Genomic DNA, 23580 nt, shown 5'->3' on the forward strand with positions numbered 1-23580 from the left:
TATACAGTGTCAAGAAAAGTATGTGAACCCTTTGGAATTACCTGGATATCTGCATAAATTGGTCATACAATCTGATCTTCATCAAAGTCGCAACAATAGACCAACAGTTTGCTTAAACTAATAACACACAAACAATTTTACATTTTCATGTCTTTATTGAACACACCATGTAAACATTCACAGTGTAGGTTGGAAAAAGTACGTCAACCCTTGGATTTAATAACTGATTGACCCTCTTTTGGCAGCAATAACCTCAACCAAACGTTTTCTGTAGTTGCACAACGGTCAGGAGGAATTCTGGACCATTCCTCTATACAAAACTGTTTCAGTTCATCAATATTCTTGGGATGTCTGGTGTGAACCCCTCTCTTGAGGTCTTGCCACAGCATCTCAATCGGGTTGAGGTCAGGACTTTGACTGGGCCACTCCAGAAGGTGTATTTTCTTCTGTTCTGTCATTCTGTCGTTCTGTGTTTTGGGTCGTTGTCCTGTTGCATCACCCAACTTTTGTTGAGCTTCAATTGGCGGACAGACAGCCTGACACTCTCCTGCACAATGTATTGATACACTTGGGAATTGATGCAAGCTGTCCAGGCCCTTAGTCAGCAAAGCAGCTGCAAACCATGATGCTCCCTCCACCATACTTTACAGTTGGGATGAGGTTGATGTTGGTGTGCTGAGCCTTTTTTTCTCCACACATAGTGTTGTGTGTTCCTTCCAAACAACTCAACTGTATTTTAATCTCTCCACAGAATATTTTGCCAGTAGCGCTGTGGAACATCCAGTTGCTCTTTCGCAAACTTCAGATGCGCAGCAATGTTTTTTCAGACAGCTGTGGCTTTGTCAGTGGTGTCCTCCCATGAACAACATTCTTGTTTCGTGTTTTACGTATCGTAGACTCATCAACAGAGATGTTAGCATGTTTTAGAGATTTATGTAAATCCCTAGATGATGCCCTAGGATTCTTCTTAACCTCATTGAGCATTCTGCGCTGTCCTGTTGCAGTCATCTTTGCAGGACGGCCACTCCTAGGGAGAGTTGAAACAGGGCTGTAACGGTCATCGTATGAAGGGGAAGAGGAGGACCAAGGTGCAGCGTGATATGTGTCCATATTTTTTAAAATGAACTCGGAAATAACAAAAATAACAAAGAGAAACGACTGAAAACAGTACTGGCTGGTGCAGACACACAACAGAAAACAGAAAATAATCACGCACAAAACACAATAGAAAACAGGCTACCTAAATATGGTTCTCAATCAGGGACAACGATTGACAGCTGCCTCTGATTGAGAACCATACCAGGCCAAACACAGAAATAGCAAATCATAGAAAAACTAACATAGACAACCCATCCAACTCACGCCCTGACCATACTAAAACAAAGACATAATAAAATAACAGGTCAGAACGTGACAAGTGCGTAATTTTCTCCATTTAAAGACATTTTGTCTTTATCGTGGACTGATGAACATCAAGGCTTTTAGAGATACTTTTGTAACCCTTTCCAGCTTTATGCAAGTAAAATAATAAATATATTTTGTCTTCTGAGCTCTCTTCTGTTCGAGGCACGGTTCACATCAGGCAATGCCTCTTGTGAATAGCAAACTCACATTTTGTGAGTGTTTTTTATAGGGCAGGGCATCTCTAACCTACATCTCTACTCTCGTCTCATTGATTGGACTCCAGGTTAACTGACTGATGACTCCAATTCACTTTTGGAGAAGTCATTAGCCTTGGGATTCACTTACTTGTTCCAACCTACACTGTGAATGTTAAATTATGTATTCAATATAGACAAGAAATATACAATAATTTGTGTGTAATTAGTTTAAGCACACTGTGCTTGTCTATTGTTTTGACTTTGATGAAGATCAGATTGTATGACCAATTTATGCAGAAATCCAGGTAATTCCAAAGGGTTCACATACTTCTTCTTGCCACTGGAGGTCCATTATCTTTTCTGGTTTAAGACACTGAAAGTGTTTTTTCATCCAGATGTTTTTCTTCTAAAAACAGTGTTCGGACTTCGATGGCCCGAAAAATCACATTGTTTTTCAATCCACAACCAGACTACATTAAATGCACTGCACGTTTGACACCTAACATGATCAATTGTAGACGTCTGTAGGCATTAACAAGGTAAACACACTCAAATGAAGGAACCCACTGCTCTTCTAAGACCAAACCATAAACTCAACTCAAAGATTCAAAGAACCATGATGTCGTATTTCTCTGAAAATGCTCCTCCTCTCAAATTAAAATGAATCTCTCTCCCAGCTCTGTGCAGTCTGTTGTGGAACAACTGAAGCACCCACTCCAAAACAACACTGCTATTTGCTCCTCCTGGGGCCGACCCCTGAAGTGTTCTACTCAGTTAGAGCTCCTAATGCAGATTCCATTTCAGTAGCGATTAGGCATCCTCCCTATCTACCAGACCTGTCTATTGGATATACATTCTACTCTGGGAGGAGGACCCCCCCTGCCCCCAGTCCCCCCCATCCCACCCCTGGGATGCCCTGCAAACTGCTTATTCAACAATCTCTAACCATAAATATATGTAATGACATTTTGGAGGCAAAGAGGCCTGTGTGGTTTTTAATTCATATTTAATGGCTGTCAGGCTGAATAGCTGGCCCACTATCCTAAATTGGAGCTGCTCTGCCACTCCCCTCCACTTAGGACTGATAGCTGTCTGCTCGGATGCTCCTCGTGGTGCTCTCTCTTCCATCCTTGTTCTCTCGTCGAAACAGAGTAGTACACTCTTAGAAAAAAGGATTCCAAAAGGGTTCTTCAGCTGTCCCCATAGGAGAACCCTTTTTGTTTCCAAATAGAACCCTTTTCAGTTCCAGGTAGAACTCTTTTGGGTTCCATGGTGAACCCTCTGTGTATGGGTTCTACATGGAACTCAAGAGGGTTCTACCTGGAACCAAAATGGTTCTTCCTGGAAACAAAAAGTGTTCTTCATAGCATTCCACTGTGGGGACAGCCGAAGAACCCTTTTAGGTTCAAGATAGCACCTTTTTTTCTGTAGCGTGATCCCTTACTTAGGTTGTGTTAAATACAGCCATCTGATTAGATCAGATCAGCCTAAGAGGCGGAGATGATGGCAAAAATGACCACTGTAACAGTTCAAATGAGTAGGACTGATTCTATACTACTGATAGAACAGTTGAATTAATGTGACCAACCTCAGACAATTGTAGCTCATTACATCATAGAAAAGATACACAAATAATTCAATGTGCAGACAGTCTGTGGACAGAAAAACATCTTTCTAAGACAAGTCATTTAAGAACAAATTCTATTTACAATGACGGCCTACCCTGGGCTAATTGTGTGCCGCCCTAAGGTTCTCCCAATCACGGGCGGTTGTGATACAGCCTGGAATCGAACCAGGGTCTGTAGTGATGCCTCTACCACTGAGATGCACTGAGATGCGGCATGGGTAGCCTAGTGGTTAGAGCGTTGGACTAGTAACCGGAAGGTTGCAAGTTCAAACCCCCGAGCTGACAAGGTATAAATCTGTTGTTCTGCCCTTGAACAGGCAGTTAACCCACTGTTCCTAAGCTGTCATTGAAAATAAGAATTTGTTCTTAACTGACTTGCCTAGTTAAATAAAGGTTAAAAAATAAAATTAAAAAATGCCCTGAGATGCCAAGTGCTGCGCCACTTGGGAGCTGGCAACAAATACAAGGAGACAGCAGGAAATTATCAGAAGCACATTTTCAGATGTCCAGATATCTTATCTAATCTGACGACATTGACAAATAGAGGTAGGCCTACATTACTCCTCTGAGGACAGCCAATGACTGATCAGTGCATCAATACACACTGTGATATAAAACGGTATCCTAACGGCAAGATGAGCATTAAGTCATCCCAAACAAAGAGTAGGGGTGGCTTAAAAAAACATCCTCATAATCACTACAACAAACATTGATGCCCGCCCAGCTTCTTCTTTCTTCATTTAGAGTTGGGCCCAGGCGCTGAAATGTAAATAAATCTATCAGGGCAAGGAGCTGGAGGCTCGTGTTACCACTACTAACAGTCAAGAGCCTTTTCATGCTGCCCAGGAGGGCCATTCCTGTAACGCTAGCACACTAGAGAGGCCCACAAATCATCTCTCTCTCTCTCTCTCTCTCTTTCTCTCTCTTCTCTTTCTTCTCTCTCTCTCTCTCTCTCTCTCTCTCTCTCTCTCTCTCTCTCTCTCTCTCTCTTTTCTCTCTTTCTCTCTTCTCTCTTTCTCTCTCTCTCTCTCTCTCTCTCTCTCTCTCTCTCTCTCTCTGTCTCGCTTTCTCGCTCTACCCTCTGTCTCTTGCTTTCTCACTTGACATTTCTCTCGCTCTCCTCTTTCATCCCTTTTATTTTTTCTTCTTCTATTCAGTTAATTGTTTGTATTAATCTTCACCCCACCCCCTGCCCCTGCCCATTCTACTATCTTATTCTACTCCTCTTCTTCACTCTCTCTTTATCCTCCCCACTATTTCACAGTTACTTACATGCCTGAGAATAAGACATTAGACCAAAGACAACCGTAAGAAATGTAGTATTGTGTAGTGCACGTGCATTTAGAAAGAAGGGGTTGGGGTTGTGCTCTGTCCCTCATCATGTACTATCCTGTTGTTATCCTATCTCTAGTAATTAGACAAACAGGTTGAAGCTGATCATTGATGAGCGATGATACTATCTCTGTCCCTGATCAATGCTGGGCTCAGCCTCTATCGATCTGTCTGCATGGCAGGATAGAGGTTTTCTAGTTCTGACCCACACAGGCCAAGTGGGTCACTTGGGTCGCGACCACTGTTTGGGCAGATCCTAGGAGAGGTTAATAACCACGGCAGAACAACAAACACACAATAGGGAAGGGTTATGTCAATGTTCATTCAATATGTTTCTTCATTATTTCTTCAGTGGATGGTGAAATATTATTTTATTTTACATTTATTTTACAAACTGAAAGCTTTGAGAAAACATCAAGACTGTGTGATAATACGTCACATTTTATAAGAAATTGGGCAAAAAATGAGTTTATTTGATTTAATTTATGTGGAGCAGTCAGTCCTCAGCTTCAGACAGTAGCAGTGTTCTAAGTACTCATAGATGAGGGGTAGCGCTTCCCGTTTTTGGCCCAATTCCAAACCACACCCTAGCCCCTAGCCCCTATCCCAGACCCTTGGTAATTCCCTCCTGTCAGATCCATGACAGGGAATCAACATGGGGCCCTAAGGGTATGGGGCTGGAGATTGCTTTGGTATTGAGCCTTTATCTCTGACATCTCCTGTCTCAGGATCAGTTGGTAGCACACTCAACAGTCATACACTCGCTGTTCCCATTACCGAGTCCAAGTGCCTTTTTTCTGGACCACTTTTTTTCTTCTATGATTGGCTTTATTTTTCACTGTGGCAGATCTCCATCTGATGTTTGGAGTTGACTTAGCTCCTGAATCAGAGCATCAATCAATGGTAATTACTGTCAGGCTTCTGGTGGGCCAACCCTCACACCCATATGGACCCGGCCCATCCATCCTGGCCAATTGGCAGCTTTATAGCCCCATATAGGACGTTCTCTGTCAGCCGGTGGGCTGGGCTTGGGCCTGTGTGGAAGTAGGACTCTAACAATGAAACGCATTTGACATGTGATTGAGGCATTGAGCCCCAGGGTTTGGCACTCTATTCAACGCCTCACTGCCAGAGCCAATTTACAGTATTCACAGCCTGCCACTCACTCTACTGTGGGTTATCTGCTGTCTGCTTATTTTTCTATTGGAGTGGGATCCCATAGATAGAACCATTCATAATGAATCACTGATAATGCAAAAGCGAGTTTGAACAGATGCGAGTTTTGATGCTTTACAATATACATCATGCTGAAATGATTCATCAATATTCTCCATTCTTATGTTGATCAGAAGCCTCATTGTATCGTGAAAGGGTTAATGGAACTACACAAGTGCATGGGATGTGTTAGCAAGACTTCCTCTTGATGTTCTCTGACTCAATGATTGATCTAAGGTGATTGGGTAGGTGAGAGCAAGGCTCCCATTGCATTGCTTTCATCCAATCCAGGCATGTCAGATCAGTGACACAGCTCATTCCAAGTCACGCACCAAGCATCCTTGTGGAACTGGCAGTAACAGACTTATGTCACCTGGGATGGACGCCCACTGAGGCTTCACATTGCTTTCTCCTGGTCTTGACAAACATCTTGCTAAAGACATTGTTGGAGTATCCAACACACAGAAAATCTAAAACTTGCAGTGAAAGACCGATTTCAGTACGAAATCTGTTGTACCATGGTTCATATTCAGGCTATGAAAATCTTTACCTCAAAAATAAATCATGAAATGAAACAATATATGATTTAATCAATGTTATCCACGGGTTAGTAATTACTTATCCCATTGATAAATTAAACTACTCTGCCACTGAATAGTTGTTAGGGTACATGCTTGTAATTTTCCCTCAATATGTTTCTCTGAAATATGGACCTTTCCTAGAACTATTTATGAGTGTTGTGTACTTTGCTGTACAGACCTGCTTAAAACAGTTGCACTATGTTTGTGTACGTGTGTGTGTGTGTATGTGTGTGTGTGTGTGTGTGTGTGTGTGTGTGTGTGTGTGTGTGTGTGTGTGTGTGTGTGTGTGTGTGTGTGTGTGTGTGTGTGTGTGTGTGTTCATGTGCATTCATGAGTGCTGTAGGTCTCTCCTTGTGTCTAATTCAGTTATAGAGTGTGTACCCCAGGGCACGACTCTCCAGCTAAAAAACATTAGTAATGATGCTCCCAAAGATAGAGCTGGAGATCTGGGCCGAGGAATCAATAGAATTAGGGGAACATGCATAACAAACTGTAAGGAGAGCACTTATGTCTAATTGAATATATACAGTAACTATCAGAGGGGTCTGGTGGGTTGGGATTTTGAAAGGTCCAAAAATGTTAGGGAATAGGTTAAATGTATATATAGCAGGACAAAAACACCATACTGGATTGAGATGCAAATGCTTTAGATGGTAAGATTAGAAGTGTTTGATTACTTCGTTCTTGGGACATAACAGGTCTCTCTTGTAAAATAGATTTTCAATGTGAAACGGATCTGTATGAATAAATTATTTGTTTTTTTTAGCTAAATGCATTTTCAGAATAGATTAGAACGGGTTGAAAAAAAATCTCTGTTGATTTGAAATCAGCACTGAGGTCCATCAGTGAGAGAACATATTGTCTGTCGATGGGAGGCAATTGGCCTTGGACCTCAAAATGGGAGTTTAAATAAAATACAATTGTATTTGTCACATGCTTCGGAAACAACAGGTGTAGACTAACAGTGAAATACTTACGGGTCCTTCACCAACAATGCAGAGAGGGAAAAAACAGAGAAATAATAGAAAAGTAAAACACTTAATAACGAAAGTAATAATAAATACACAATGAGTAACGATAACTTGGTTATATACATGGGGTACCAGTGCCGAGTCGATGTGAAGGGGTACGAGGTAATTGAGGTAGATATGTACATATAACTAGGATAATTACCTAATCATCTACCTACACTCAAAGCCCATCAAAATCTGTTATCTTTCATTTATTTGATGTCAGCTACAGCACAAACTTTGCATCAACACAATCAATTTCTTCACTGCAAATCCACTTTCCTATTGGTAGAGGTTATTTTCTATTCACATTGGCTTATTGGTTGCTATTGCCTATTCAAGTATAACTGAATAGCATTTCCTTATATAATCCCTTATTTCGCTTGATCCTTGCACTGATGTGTATGAAATTAATAAAAGGGATCAAAGCAACAACTTGTACGGACAATGGCCGTTTATTCTCATTTTTCAATCTACTAATGGAGTTACAACCTTTTGTCTATCCCTGTAAACATTTGAATACTAGCTGTGAATAACATCATCGGGAAGAGGGAGAGAGAAAGAGGAGGTGGAGGAGGGCTGGAGAGAGTGAAAGTGAGAAAGAAAACAGAAAGGGAATTTTTTCAAAGTTTTGATCAGTTGTATATTCCATCTGTTGTACCTTAGTCCCAACATTAAACCTGGGCCTGTGGGTGGTATATGTCCAGGTGGTGCCAGAGACAAAGAATGAGTGATACAGAGGAACATGTGTGTGAAGCAGAGAGAAAAGAGAGAGGGATAGAGAGAGAGAGAGAGAGAGAGAGAGAGAGAGAGAGAAGAGAAAGAGAAAGAGAAAGAGAAAGAGAAAGAGAAAGAGAAAGAGAAAGAGAAAGAGAAAGAGAAAGAGAGGGGGAGCGACAAATAGAGGGAAGAAAGAGAGAATGAGAGAGAAAACTGGAACAAGAGAGAGAGAAAGAGTGAGAGAGGGAGAGAGAGAAAGAAAGAGGGAGAGAGGGAGAGAGAGAAAACATGAGAGAGGGAGAGAGATAAAGAGAAAGAGAAAGGGAAAGAGAGGAGGGAGCGACCAATAGAGGGAAAAAAGAGAGAATAGCGAGACGTGTGTTCATTAGTCCTGGAGCTAACTGCTCCTCTCTCATATAGCTCCTTGAGTTTCAGCTCATCTGCATGAGGCAACCAGGGCCTCTGGTGTCCCTGGGCCTAATGAGAGAGAGGAGTGGGGGATTTGGGTTACACTCACCCTTACCCTGCCCTGCTCCAGCCTGGGTATCGATCCTGGGTTTACCCATGTGAGTTTCACTCATACACACACTGGCGAGGGCAGGGCACTACTGTCTGGCTGGGTGGGTGTTGATGCTGGGCCACTACCATGGAGAGAAACAAATGGAAAATAAGATAATACGGCTAGGATAGCGAGAGGGGGAAAAAAGAGAAGAGTGATGAATTTGAGACGGCTACAGCCATCGATCGGAGGAGAGACTTTGTACGACCAGAGCAGTGATGTCGATGGTGTTGTTCCCGCTACCCTCAGATCTGGAGATAAAACCATGTTTTCAGAGTCCATGTCGCAGGCCGTGTATTCTGATCTAACAGTAAGATACTGGCAATGAGGCTTCACATAACAAACGGTTGAGCTGGGGAAAAACAATCAGTAACAATAATTTCTTAAGATTTAGCAAGAGGAATGAAATGAAAATTGAAATTGGATTCTTGGAGTATCAAGGACAGGACATACAGTATCTGGGTAGAATGTCCCTGAAGGAAGTCTAGAATAGAACAATCCCTCCCCCTGTTGATCAAACCAAGGACGCATTTTCAAGCTTCACAGGGGAGACAGATTGTGGGCATTCTATAAAACCTAGTCAGAGGAGAGAGGAGAATACAAGGGGAATTGAGAGTGGGTGGTCTAGTACTGAAGGTAATGAAGTACTGTCTAGGGCACTTTCACAACCACCTGAGCCTTTCTCTGAGTTTTCTCTGTTCCACTCAATCAGTAGCATTAAGCAATTTCAAATCCTACTCTATATGCTGCTTCAGTGTAATTACTCATTAGTGCCAATCAAAAATCCATATGCTCCATTTTCCTTTTCAGAATCCTCTATTTCAAGCTCCTCATATCAAGGATAGAGTTGCAAAACTACCAGTAATTTACCAAAGTTACCAGAATTGTCAGTAATTTTAGTAAAGAACATACTTTTTGGCAATCTTTGGAAATGTTGGAAATTTAAACTTTAATAACTTTTATAAACTTTAATAACTCCATATTGTCCATGAGTTTCTAGTGGAAAGACCACATGGTTCAAGAGAAAATAGTGTAATTAATTTTAAAAAGCATCTAATCAACAATGACAACAGTTTGGCCCCAAAACATTTACAACGAAGACATATAGACATAAATAAACATAGTGTGTGAAAATATAAAGGATATCCCACTCTGAAACCCTCATATTGAACACAAACGGTATTCACTAAGTTGATGGGTTGGATTTTAGGATACTATTTTACTGCATTGCCATTCAAATGTTCATATTTAAAATATCTTATTTTATTATTTTATATATTTGACATGTTATTTACATGTTGTTTACATGTAATTACCTAAAATTCCGTAGTTTACTGATATATTTCGAAAGTTACCAGTAACATTCCCTCCCTTTGCAACCCTAATCGAGGAGGAAAAAAGGAACGTGTTGCCAATTTACTGTCAATGTCTTGGCTGGAAGCCTTTTTCCTAAGCTTTGCCTCTCAGGTTTCTTTGACTGACATCTGTGCGATGTCACGCTATTATCGGCCATTTTGTTGGTGGACTGTATGTGAGTGGGTCAATGTACAGCAACCGTAGTGTAGCAACGCAGGCTGGACAAGGGCACTGTGTGCATTAACCACTCTCCGTGTAAAAGCCTTTCCTTGTACCTGGTCCAAAATAGCTTTTACTCACTCTCTCTTTACTCTGCGCTCACTCTCTAGCTCCCTCACTCAAACACTCTGGCTTTAGGACATTAATATGTCGCTTTCTCTCTTTCTTTCACTCTTTCTTTCTCTCTCTCCCCTCTATCCTTCTCCCTCTCTTTCTCTGTTTCTCTCTTTCTCTGTTTCTCTCTTCCTATCTCTCTCTCTCCCTTTCTCTCCCTCCTATCTCTCTGCCCTCCATTTCCACAGCCGTTAATTAATCTGCGCTTTGGTAAAGTTTCAGAGAGTGTATGGGATTACTTTAATAACCCAGTAGAGATCAAGATATAATAATGGATTACATCTGCACATTAATAGTTCATATACTGTATATTGCCATACCTTTCATTGATTTTAATTATTGTTGCTTATGGTTATGTCTTCGATCGTGGCTATTCATTTGAGTTTCAAGACATTGAACAAAGACAATGAACATGTCATTCCACTCAATTAGCTAATGCTTCCCGAAGAATATGTAAAAGCCCTTGTAAAACTCTAATTTACAAGAGAGCACTTAATTAGCAGGTGTGAGCCTGTGAGGCTTTCAAGAAGCAAGCATTTCATAAAGTAATTGAATCTAATGGAACAGTAATTCGTAGAATAATGGTAAAAAGCTACAGGGAGAAAGAGTGTGTGAGAGAGAGACAGAGTGGGGCTGTTCAGGGATGGTATAACTACTGTACACATGGTTTTGTGGACAAGGTGATGGTTGGTCTAGACCTGGGGCCAAACCTACAATATGCACCACAGTGACCAAGTCCATTTTGAATGAGTGATGTCCAAACCACTGTGGTTAAGTTTGACATGACAGGAGGAAGATGGATTCATGGGAGTGAAGGCAGCCATTAATTAATCTTTGACCATCGATCTTCATGGTGCCTGAACATAGTAATTTATTCTAATAGTACATTATAAAAAAATGTGTAGGTTATTATAAAAAATATATGTAGGTTATTAATAACCTTTTCTTACCTGAAAATGACCACATTTTTTAAATGATAAGAAATTGGGGAAGAAACCTCTTTATAAATGGAAATTAATATACACTACTGAGATTAATAAAAAGAGTTCAACCAAACAGGTCATTCAATGACAGACACAGCAACAAAAATGTGTTGTTAGGACGTCCCCAGAACGTCCTGAAATAGTCGCCAAAAGTCGTCAGGATGTTGTGTCATGGTCCACCTTATTTCCCTCGTTCGCGACGTGTCTCGAGGACACGAGGGACGAATCAGAGAGCACGGTTATGACGATGTCATTATGAAGTGACCAAATGGGAACAATGTTAACCTTTGGTTGCGATCAAGGCCCAGCGCACTGGCCTTTAAAACATATTTGTTTTATATACACTCAGTGGCCAGTTTATTAGGTATCCTTCCCTGTTGTTTGTGGCTTGCTATATGAAGCAAGCAGACAGGCATCAAGGCATTCAGTTACTGTTCGATTGAACGTTAGAATGGGTAAAACAAGTGACCTAAGTGACTTAGAGTGTGGTATGATCGTCGGTACCAGGCGTGCAGGTTCTAGTATCTCAAAAACGGGCGGGCTCCTGGGCTTTTCAAGCTCGACAAAACAAAACACATCCAGTCAGCGACAGTCCTGTGGGAGAAAATAGCTAGTTAATGAAAGATCGAAGGAGGATGGCAAGAATCTTGCAAGCTAAAAGGCAGGTGACAAACATGCAAATAACGGCGTACTACAACAGTGGCGTGCAGAACGGCATCTCGGAACACACAACTCGTCCATCCTTGTCACTGATGGGCTATAGTTCGGCACAGTGGACTCATCATAATACCCATAAAACCTAGAGGTAAAACGCGGTAATGGTTCCAATCGTTTTTCCCCCATTTATTTTTGTATCTGCAATTTTAGACCTACTTCATATAAGGTCTGTGTTTCGTGTCAGCTTACCCTGGTGTGACATTTTGATAGCCATGTAATTCTCTCTCGGGCAAGGTGAGTTTTCCCAATATATTGCCCTCAATTTACTCTCAAAAATTCAAAATGCTAATTAGAAACAGAGAAGACCTCAGCAAGACTACAAATTCCTGCAGGAAGCGCCTGCACGTCATCTCTAGCTAACACTGTCAGCTACCGTTCAACAGCGCAATCAGAGACCTTATGTGCCCAATCCATGATCTGAAGTCCTCTTTTCTCTGTCTTAGCTAGCCACTGACTACACTTTAGATAGCTACTTAGCAGAGCAGTAGACAAAAATATTTTTTTACTTAGCCTAGATAAATGTTTGTACATTATGTCGACTTCTGTGTCTATTTCAGACCTAGTGGCATTTTTTCAAGGACGAGCATAAAGAGCATTAAAAGGGGATCAAACCACTATAAGTCTTGCCTTCTGGAGAAGTGCAGCTATAGTGAGAGGCAATTTACCGGTTTGGTCAGGGCCAGCATGAGGGACAACGTTTATCCTGTGTCGGTGAGTGTAGCTATTAAGTTAAGTTTGAGCTTCTTAGCAATACAATGTGTTCTGTACAGCTGTCAACATTCAACAAGGAAAGAGCCACTTAATCAATGATAAAATCATTAACCAGATTACCCCGGATACCAGACTTCGATGAGTGATAACTCAGTTCTAGAATGTAGTCATTGATGAAAAAGAATCTATTGACATTCAAAATGGACTTGTTTAGAAGTCCAGCCTGTATTATAGTGTCATGACCAGAGACACATCTTCAAAGGCATAGTATTCATTTATACAGTCTTGATTTATAGGATCCCACTATATGATTGATATGTCAAGTGATAAAATCCCAAGTTATCAATTACAAGTTTATGGAAAAACTGCACAAAATGACAGTTTATTAAATATTCTACAGCTGTAATGCCATCAATCAAATCAAACTGTATTTATATAGCAGATTTATTACAACGAATGCATTTCAAGGTGTTCACAGTCATTGGATGGGGCACAGATGACGAAGAGGAGGGCATCGAGGCATTCAAAATGGCTACAGGGATGTATGTGCAGGAGTCAGGGCTTTGAGTCACGGGGTCTGGCATCCCGGGTGCCTCACTTGATGGTCTGGTGGGCACCACAGCAGTAGTGGAGGTCAGGTGTATGGTGCCAGGTGCAAGGGACGTTACCACTGAAGAGGCAGTGAAGTCAAAGGATTTTAATATCAAGTAGGGAGGTTACATCCTCCGTGAAGACCATCCTTACTGGCACCAACTCCACATCACTGGAAGGGACACATGCTTCTTTGTTGTGTGGACCACCAGCGCCTCCATCACCATCCTCATCCAGCGTGACGACCTCTTACAGACTCATATTGCTTCTCCTGTCAGTACCTGTTTTCAGGGAAGCCAGTGGTCCAAAAATATTCCACATAGCTCACACACACACACACACACACACACACACACACACACACACACACACACACACACACACACACACACACACACACACACACACACACACACACACACACACACACACACACACTAGGCTCCCAGAATAGGTTATATTACATACAAGTTTTGCTCAATGCTGCCAACTAAAGTAATGTAGTTAACTTTATCATGGGCACATTGGGAATATATATCTGTGATTTTTCAAATGATCCCCTGTGTCTTACTTGATGAAGGCCCAAGTCATCCCTGCCTGTACCTGATATTGTTGAAAATGAAGTGACAAAGAATAAAGATCATACACAAACAATAGACTCCCAGGATAGATTATATTACATACATGTTTTGCTCAAAGCAGCCAACCAAAATAATGTAGTTAATGTAAGTTTAATCACAAAGGCTGGTCTGAGTGCATTTCCTCACAGTTTTACTCAGAAGTACAACACAATTCACATTGCATTTTATCATGGGCACAGTGGGGATTTATAACTGTGATTTTTAAACAGTCATTATGCAAGCCTATGCTGGTTTTCTTTTTACTTGTAAGGAAGGTAATGTGCGTTGAACATGTAACTACAGTCGGTGGGTATCTAGCTCATTTTCATGGGCACCTAGCTAACCACAGATCTTTGAGTTTTTGATCTTTGACCAAAATTGCTTGTTAACTGCTAGCAAACAGGGCTTACCTTATCACACTTCTCCAGCAACGCCTCTCGCTTACAGAGGTTGGGAAATGCTGAAATTGGAGTAGTGGTTACAATCCAGTACATAGCACAGAACCATCCTTGCTTCTGATCAACGAAGAGACCTAAGGTTAGCTAGTTCGCTACAAAGGCCAGAGGGTAATTCAAAAAATGTAAGTAATAAAAAAATTCTAAGGTAGCTAGCGAGAAAATTTGAAAAATGCTAAACAAGAATACACATTAGAAACACAATCAATTACTTACATGAGAAAGTAAAAAGGCTATAATATCGACTTTATTTTTCATTTAAATGTTTTATTTAACCTTTATTTAACTAGGCAAGCCAGTTAAATTATTATTTATTTACTAGTTTACTTGCTACTAGTCGAAGAGTTTGCATTGAGAAATGTGCCTTGAGAGATGATGTCAAAGCCTGCGTCAAGACGTGTAGGTCTGTATGCGAGCCACATTAGCGGCTAATTAGCATTTCAATTTGTAGGTGTAATTACAGGATTGATTGAAAGTTACCTTGTCCGAGAGAGATGCACAGTTATCAAAGTGTCACACCAGGGTAAACCTACATGAAGGACAGACCTTATATGAAGTCATTCTAAAATCCCCAAACGCAGAAAAATGCATAATGAAAGGACTCATACTGTGGTACTCAAATGCAGCAGACAACCACACCGGGTCCCACTTATATCAGCTAAAAACAAGAAGAAGCGGCTTCAGTGGGCACGTGATCACCAGTACTGGACAACTAAGGAGTGGAAGAAACACTGCCTGGTCTGAGAAATCCCGGTTCCTGTTGAGTCATGCTGATGGCAGAGTTAGGATTCACAGCCCCATCCTGTCTGGTGCCAATGGTACAGGCTGATGGCGGTGGTGTAGTGGTGTGGGGAAGGTTTTCCTGGCACACGGTAGGTCCCTTGATACCAATTGAGCAATGTTTCCATGCCCCAAAGAATTCAGGCTGTTCTGAAGGCCATGGGTGGTCTGACCCAGTACTAGATAGGTGTATTGCAACCTCACTTCTACACTATGAGGTTGCAATAATACTGTGAAATTGTGAAAATTATGATAATGCCCTTTAAGTGTAAGAGCTGTTTGAGAAGATCGCCCTGACATTTCAGCCTGTTTTGGTGGGATGCAGTTTTGGCCTTCTATGATGACATCACCATGTGGTTAATTGGTTAATAGACCAATAAGAAAGAGAGTTCCAAACCTCTCTGCAAATAACAACTAGTTTTCAGTTTTCCCTCCCCACTCCCAGACTGTCCTAGCAAAATTCTTGAATGAGAAATTGTTCTTTGCTAAGAAGCGATTTTTGCTTTTTTTTACCATTTTATTTGAAAACAATCACAAATGATACTTAATTGTTACCCAGAAATGATTTGATATTGAGATAAAAACAGCTACATTGGAGCTTTAATGTTCCTAGAACCTTTTCAGAACTTTCAGTGAGATAACATCTCACTGAAACCTAGCAGGGACCCAACGGGATTGTTACCTAACATCCTTAGGATGTCCCCTGTGATGCTTTGTGGTTCTTGATGAGGTGTGGGGGTGGTGAATATTGGCTATTTGTCCTTAATTTGATTACCCATTGTTCTGATTGGCTGCTTTATCCAGTATATCCTGCTCTGCCCTCGATTATTGGAGACTTCCTGTCCCTAACTCCATCATAGATACTGAACATTAGCGCAAAAAGAAATACAACATTCTACGTATTCTCTATATTGTCTTATGTTCAGAGAATATGGAATATGATGAGAATGTATAAAGTATATTCCATAAACACTTTGCATAAGCATTCCTCATTTCAATGCAAACAGACATGCACACTGCCACACAGAAAAGAAAAGAAACTGTTTAAAAACATTATCTAATTTTAATTCAATTTCATTTGAAGTTTCCTTTTCTTTGATATCAATCCATTGCATATCAAATGGGTGGTATAAAGCGTTCTGTATGCTCAATGTCACATTTCAAACACTGTTCTATACCTTTATCTACTCCAGGAAAAAGAGGACCGAGCACGCCCCCATTCTCATTGACCGGGCTGCAGAGAGCAGGTTGAGAGCTTCAAGTTCCTTAGTGTCCACATCGCCAACAAACTAACATGGTCCAAGCACACCAAGACAGTCGTGAAGTGGGTACAACAAAACCTATTCCCCCACAGGAGACTGAAAAGATTTGGCATGGGTCCTCAGATCCTCAAAAGGTTCTACAGCTGCACCATCAAGAGCATCCTGACTGGTTGCATCACCACTTGGTATGGCAACTGCTCGGACTTCGACCACAAGGCACTACATAGGGTAGTGCGAACGGCCCAGTACATCACTGGGGCCAAGCTTCATCCAGGACCATCCAGGACCTCTATACCAGGGGGTGTCAGAGGAAGGCCCTAAAAATTGTCAAAGACTCCAGCCACCCTAGTCATAGACTGTTCTCCCTGCTACTGCACAGCAAGTGGTACAGGAGTGCCAAGTCTAGGTCCAAGAGGCTTCTAAACAGCTCCTGAACATCTAATCAAATGGCTACCCAGACTATTTGCAGTGCCCCCCCCCCCCCTCTTTACACCACTGCTACGCTCTGTTGCCATCTATGCATAGTAACTCTAATAACTCTACCTACATGTTACCTCAACTAACTGGTGCCCCCGCACATTGACTGTGTCGGTACCCCCCTGAATATAGTCTCACTATTGTTATTTTACTGCTGTTCTTTAATTACTTGTTACTTTTATCTCTTATTCTTATCCATATTTTCTTTTAACTGCATTGTTGGTTAGGGGCTCGTAAGTAAGCATTTCACTGTAAGGTCTACACCCGTTGTATTCGTCGCATGTGACTAATACAATTTGATTTGATTTGAGTAGAACACTTGTGAAAATGGTTATTGCCTTCCCGCCTTGCCTTGCTGAGCTCAGTTAAAGTATGGAGAGTAGGGAGGAAGTCCTGAGCCATCACTATCTCCTGACTACTGCAACAGAAATGGCAATTCAGCTGATAGCTGGTAATTGTGGTCAGGACACTATGACCTTATTCATGTGTATGATGACTAAGAGGGATGAGGGTGGGGTATACTATTTGTCCCTGGGGTAAAAATTGGCTCCATCTCATAGACGTCAAGAGATGGAGGGCCACAAGCAATGCTAATTCTATATGATTGTCTTTGCAATTTTGCAGTGAGCAATTTTAGCCTTCTTCGAATAACATTCTTCCGAGAAAAATTGGAGACAAATTATATTCCGACATGAGGTTTTCAAATAATCATGCTAACCCTGTCTTATGACGATGTCACAAGGTCGAAAAGTGACAGAATCTGGGTTTGGGTTGAGCAGGCATTGTGAAAACAGAGGCAAACCATAAAAGGACAGTTCAACACATTCACTTTAAGGCATGGTGTTTACCAAGGTTTCAGAACAAAGGTTCTCAATTGAATTCGATTTCATCGTCTCCATATTTCATTTACATAAACATCCTTTTCTCTTACGTTTAGCTTAAAATCCATGTTACTTAAAACCATCACACAACATACAAAACAAACAAAAAGGGACACAGGCCAGCATATTTGATCACTTAGTCACACAGCACAAAGTCCATTTGCCATGTGCTCTAATGAAACATTTCAGCCTCAAGCTCTGTTGCAACATGGATCCACCATGCTTCTACACTGCATCACTTTCTGTGGGCGTCTGCCTGGAACACAAAAGCGGGGGGGGGGGGGGTTTAATACATCATTCAAAATCACATTATATGTTAATCGTCCAGTAGGAATGCTTGATTGTTACACATTGTTACACAAAATAGTGTAACAATTACCCCTTTGTAAATAAATGAAATAATTACATGCATAATAACCCTGTCAAAAAGTAATTGACCACCTCATAGCCTGTTGTGTTGACTAGGGTTTCCTAGTATTGTATCTTCCCCGATTTGTCCACAACCACCACTAAATCCCTTATTAGCTCTGATATCACAAACCTACAAGGGAAGTCACCTCATTCATAAACCCATGCAGATAGACGGATTCACCATTTGCAACAATCTTCACTGCATGAGACTGGTTGGTACCCAAGAACCCTGACTCCTTAGTTGTCTCACACCTGCAACCACTGGTGGGACAGGAGACATCTCACTCAGAGTCAGGAGAGCATATCTCCCTCATCCCATTCCATCTCTTTCTCCCCCCAATTCCCTCTCTCTCTCTGAGGTGTCTGGTGACTGTGGCTCTCCCACATAGTCAACTAATGGCCTGCCTTGCTCCTCCCTGAGTGAGTGAGAGAGAGAGAGAGAGAGAGAGAGAGAGAGAGAGAGAGAAGGGAGGAGGGAGTGAGGGTGGGTGGGGAGGCTGCAGCCCACCAGCATCCCCAGGGCCCCTTGCCTGCCTCGCTCCTGCTGCTCGCTGCTGCTGTGGCTCAATACCAGAGACTCCTTGCTGGGATCACAACCCTGCGAGTCAGCCCAGAGAAGATCTGCTGTGTGTGGAGCCTTCCAGTCTGTTCTCCTGTTTAGTTCTACTCTGTCTCAGTCTGCACTGACAACTTTCTGAGCTGCCCCTCCGCAATCTCCATCATCATGGCAGTGGTTGTGGGTTCCGCTCCATGGGTAGCCCCAATGGCTCTGGTACTACTGGCAATCACCCTGGCAGTACCAGCCCTGGGAGGGTGCCCATCCGCCTGCCGGTGCTCCTTCGCCATGCTGCAGTGCCTGGAGCCCAATGGCATTGCCACTATACCCGCGTTGGCACTACAGGAGAGCGAGAACGTCACGGAAATGTGAGTGCAGTTGGTTGCTTGGATGGTTGGTTGGTTGATTGGGTCTGCTGGGTTTGTTGTGTGTGTTTGTCAAGTGCTCATGTTCTGCTTATCTATCTGTTGGCTCAGTCTTGGATGGGGTGTCTGTCAGTGTTGATAATGAGTTGGGTTGGCATTATGGTTAATCTGTTGCTTTGAAGAGCTGACGTTGGAGATGGTGAATATAGTCCATATAGTCCAGTAGGGGGTTTAATCAAGGCGATTGGAGAGGGGAGTTATGTAACCCTATGGATTGAGTACCTTTTGTATGACCACCGGCCTTCAGTGTGTTCCTATGGTGATGAGCTGGTTAGATAACGGAGTTCATTTGATTGGTGTTCTTGCTTTGATGATTGCTTCTGCAAATTAGATTGGCAAAAGACACTCTGTGCAGGCACTTTTTGTGACGTTTCACAGAACTGTTATTACACTTATTAAAGATGAAAAGTCTACGAGATTCAAAGAGTATGTATCAAAGTATGTATCCGGATGATCCGTCTTAAATCTTATCAGAGACTTCTACTTTTAGCCCTCTTTCCATGATTTGTATAACTGGAGTTTCTCAATATTTTTTCCAGTGAACAAATTCCACTCAAAGAACTCATCGAACTGAACTCCCCCGCTTTGAGTTGGGGTTAAAGAGATTGTTTGATCTTGTGGTGGTTTCGCACGGGGCTGAACTGGGGACGAATGCACTGTAAGGGAACACTATCGATAAGAGCAGAGTTGGTGGTAGTGGAGTGATCAGGTCTGTGGGACTGTGTTGATATTGATACTGCTTCACTGATACTCTTCACTGATACTCTTCACTGATATCCCTCACTGATATCCCTCACTGATACTCTTCACTGATACTCTTCACTGATACTCTTCACTGATATCCCTCACTGGTACTCTTCACTGATTCTCTTCACTGATATCCCTCACTGATACTCTTCACTGATACTCTTCACTGATACTCTTCACTGATACTGATATCTCTTCACTGATACTCTTCACTGATACTCTTCACTGATACTCTTCACTGATATCCCTCACTGATATCCCTCACTGATACTCTTCACTGATACTGCTTCACTGATACTCTTCACTGATATCCCTCACTGATCCCTCTTCACTGATACTCTTCACTGATACTCTTCACTGATATCACTGATATCCCTCACTGATACTCTTCACTGATATGATACTCTTCACTGATATCCCTCACTGATAGTCTTCACTGTTACCCCTCACTGATATCTCTCACTGATATCTCTCACTGATACTCTTCACTGATACTCTTCACTGATATACTGATACTCTTCTTCACTGATACTCTTCACTGATACTCTTCACTGATATACTGATACTCTTCACTGATACTCTTCACTGATATCTTCACTGATACTCTTCACTGATATTCACTGATACTCTTCACTGATACTCTTCACTGATATCCCTCACTGATACTCTTCACTGATACTCTTCACTGATACTCTTCACTGATATCCCTCACTGATCTCTTCACTGATATCTTCACTTCTTTACTGATATATCCCTCACTGGTACTCTTCACTGATTCTCTTCACTGATATCCCTCACTGATACTCTTCACTGATACTCTTCACTGATACTCTTCACTGATATCCCTCACTGATACCCTTCACTGATACTCTTCACTGATACTCTTCACTGATATCTCTCACTGATACTCTTCACTGATACTCTTCACTGATACTCTTCACTGATATCCCTCACTGATATCCCTCACTGATACTCTTCACTGATACTGCTTCACTGATCCCTTCACTGATACTCTTCACTGATATCCCTCACTGATATCCCTCACTGATACTCTTCACTGATACTCTTCACTGATATCCCTCACTGGTACTCTTCACTGATTCTCTTCACTGATATCCCTCACTGATACTCTTCACTGATACTCTTCACTGATACTCTTCACTGATATCCCTCACTGATAGTCTTCACTGTTACCCCTCACTGATATCTCTCACTGATATCTCTCACTGATACTCTTCACTGATACTCTTCACTGATATCCCTCACTGATACTCTTCACTGATATCCCTCACTGACACTCTTCACTGATACTCTTCACTGATACTCTTCACTGATATCCCTCACTGATACTCTTCACTGATACTCTTCACTGATATCCCTCACTGATACTCTTCACTGATACTCTTCACCAATATCCCTCACTGATACCCTTCACTGATACTCTTCACTGATACTCTTCACTGATATCCCTCACTGATACTCTTCACTGATACTCTTCACTGACACTCTTTACTGATACTCTCACAGCAAGGTGTTCAGATACATACATCCTTGCCTGGTGAGGGTCATCCTCACAAACCTGTTGAGAACATGTTGTTTTACAGGAGGCTAGTGGTTCCCTGAAGGACTATTAGCCAACAGAGTATATATACTTAAATAAAACTCCTATAGAAGAGACACATATATAATATTTTAAAGGGTACACAGTACACTCCACCTAAATATGCGCTACGGGATCCAGAGTTGGATTTGTTACATATCACACAAATTGCAACATTCATATGATATCATACCAATTGAAAACAGTGTAACATGTCACACGAAATGGATGACATAGTACACAATTTGATGAAAAATGGGGACCACTTTCAGCTCACCACTTTCAAAACTGGCTGAAACTATACAAATGTTGGAGGATGCATCTTTTAGGAGTTATCTTTTACTTCACAGTACACACTTTTGTCCACTCTTTTCAGATAATTGGAAAATGGTCTGTTATACTTAGGCAATACAGTACTGAAAATGTAACACAGAACTAAATGCTGTTTGCTGTAATCCCACGCTGTTCTGTCTTTGTTCCTCTCTATTGCTCTCAACAATTAACACTCGATCTGACTTGTTAAGGGGGAGACTGCATCAACAGCATGTCCAGCTAGTACTTGACTTTCTCCCTCTCTCTCTCTCTCTCTCTCTCTCTCTCTCTCTCTCTCTCTCTCTCTCTCTCTCTCTCTCTCTCTCTCTCTGTGTCTCTCTCTCTGTCTCTCCATCTCTCTCTCTCTCTTCTCAGTACCTGTGGCAAAACATGTTACTTAGAACTCCAGCAGAGCTGCTAAATTCATTCTGAATCAATTCAATCAATAAGCAAGAGCTGCTCGTTCGGGCATTTGTTTCAGTGGAACAAACAAGAAACCATTAACTGTGGAACAGGGGCCCAAATTCATAATTTGTTAAGTTATAAATAAAATGTTGCGAATTTGCAGCGAATGCCCGCCTGAGAACACTAGATGAAATATGACCCACTTGGCTCAATCCAATAAGCATAGGGGCAATTGCTGATTCTCATTCCACCTGTCCTGCAATTACATTACTGCTCCGTGGGTCCAATAAATATCTGTGTTGCTCCGTGACAGACTGAAACAATAGTGCCCCACTGTTAAAGAAGGAAATATTTGGTGATGGAAAAACTGTCTGGCTGATGTATTTTGTTACGTCATGGTCAGGTTGTATACTGACTGTAAAAGGACCATTTTAGTGATCAGAAAGAGAAGTCTTCATCTGGTTGTAATCTGGTTATCGGTCGTCATGTCAACCAGATACCAATGAAAATACATTACCAATTTCCCAGGTATTGTCATGAAAAAGGGTTGAGTGCTGCTTTTTTAAGCTGTCATATTTGGCTATACTGTATGTGAATAAAGTTTGGAATTTTTCTTGATAAAATTGTTCAAGTGGAGGAAAATATTTTCCCCTTGGTCCTTTTATGCTGCTTTACTTCTGGTTATTTATACAGTAATGGTGAAATATCATAGATGGTATATAACAGTCCACATAAAAATGTACTTTTCTGGCCACGTCGTGTACTTATGTAGGATCTTAATATGATCACCCTGTTGCAGGATAACTTTTATGCAATGCAGGAAATGTTCAACTTGTGGTGTATTTGAGGTTTAAAAAGGCTTCTGAAGTTTGTAATTACATTTAGACATTTCAGACTTGATTGTCCCTTATGGAAAATGTATCAACACCTACAAAATTTCCAATAATTATAATCTGCGTAATAATTCACATTTTCTGTTGCTGCAAGATTATTTTCCTGCTGTAGCAAACGGGCTCAAATTAAGTCCTACATCTGTACACTTTTACAAAAAAGGATTTGAAAGGGATTCTTCAGCTGTCACATAGGAGAACCCTTTTTGTGTAGAACCCTCTGTGTAGGGGTACATGGAACCCAAAAAAGGGTTTTACCTGGAACCAAAACGGTTCTTCAAAGGGTTCTACTATGGGGACAGCCAAATAACCCTTTTAGGTTCTAGATAGCACATTTTTGTTCCAAGATTGAACATACAAAGAGGTTCAATATACTGTAGTTCAAGAGTAGGGCAAAGTGACCTTGTGTTAAATGAGTGTTGA

At 41.5% G+C, this 23580-nt stretch overlaps 1 protein-coding gene across 4 annotated transcripts in view; it reads left to right on the forward strand.

Annotated features, from left to right (window-relative positions):
- Positions 1-18719: 18719 nt before the first annotated feature.
- Positions 18720-23580, forward strand: part of LOC135522284 (high affinity nerve growth factor receptor-like) — a 28132-nt gene continuing 23271 nt past the window's right edge. For all 4 annotated transcript variants that reach the window (XM_064948388.1, XM_064948389.1, XM_064948390.1 and 1 more), the window contains exon 1: positions 18720-19146. In XM_064948388.1, the coding sequence (XP_064804460.1) occupies positions 18947-19146 (200 nt within the window). In that variant the 5' untranslated portion in view covers positions 18720-18946. The remainder of the gene's footprint in view (positions 19147-23580) is intronic.

The sequence above is a fragment of the Oncorhynchus masou genome, chromosome 30 (genome assembly GCF_036934945.1).
Source record: "Oncorhynchus masou masou isolate Uvic2021 chromosome 30, UVic_Omas_1.1, whole genome shotgun sequence".
NCBI lineage: Eukaryota > Metazoa > Chordata > Actinopteri > Salmoniformes > Salmonidae > Oncorhynchus > Oncorhynchus masou.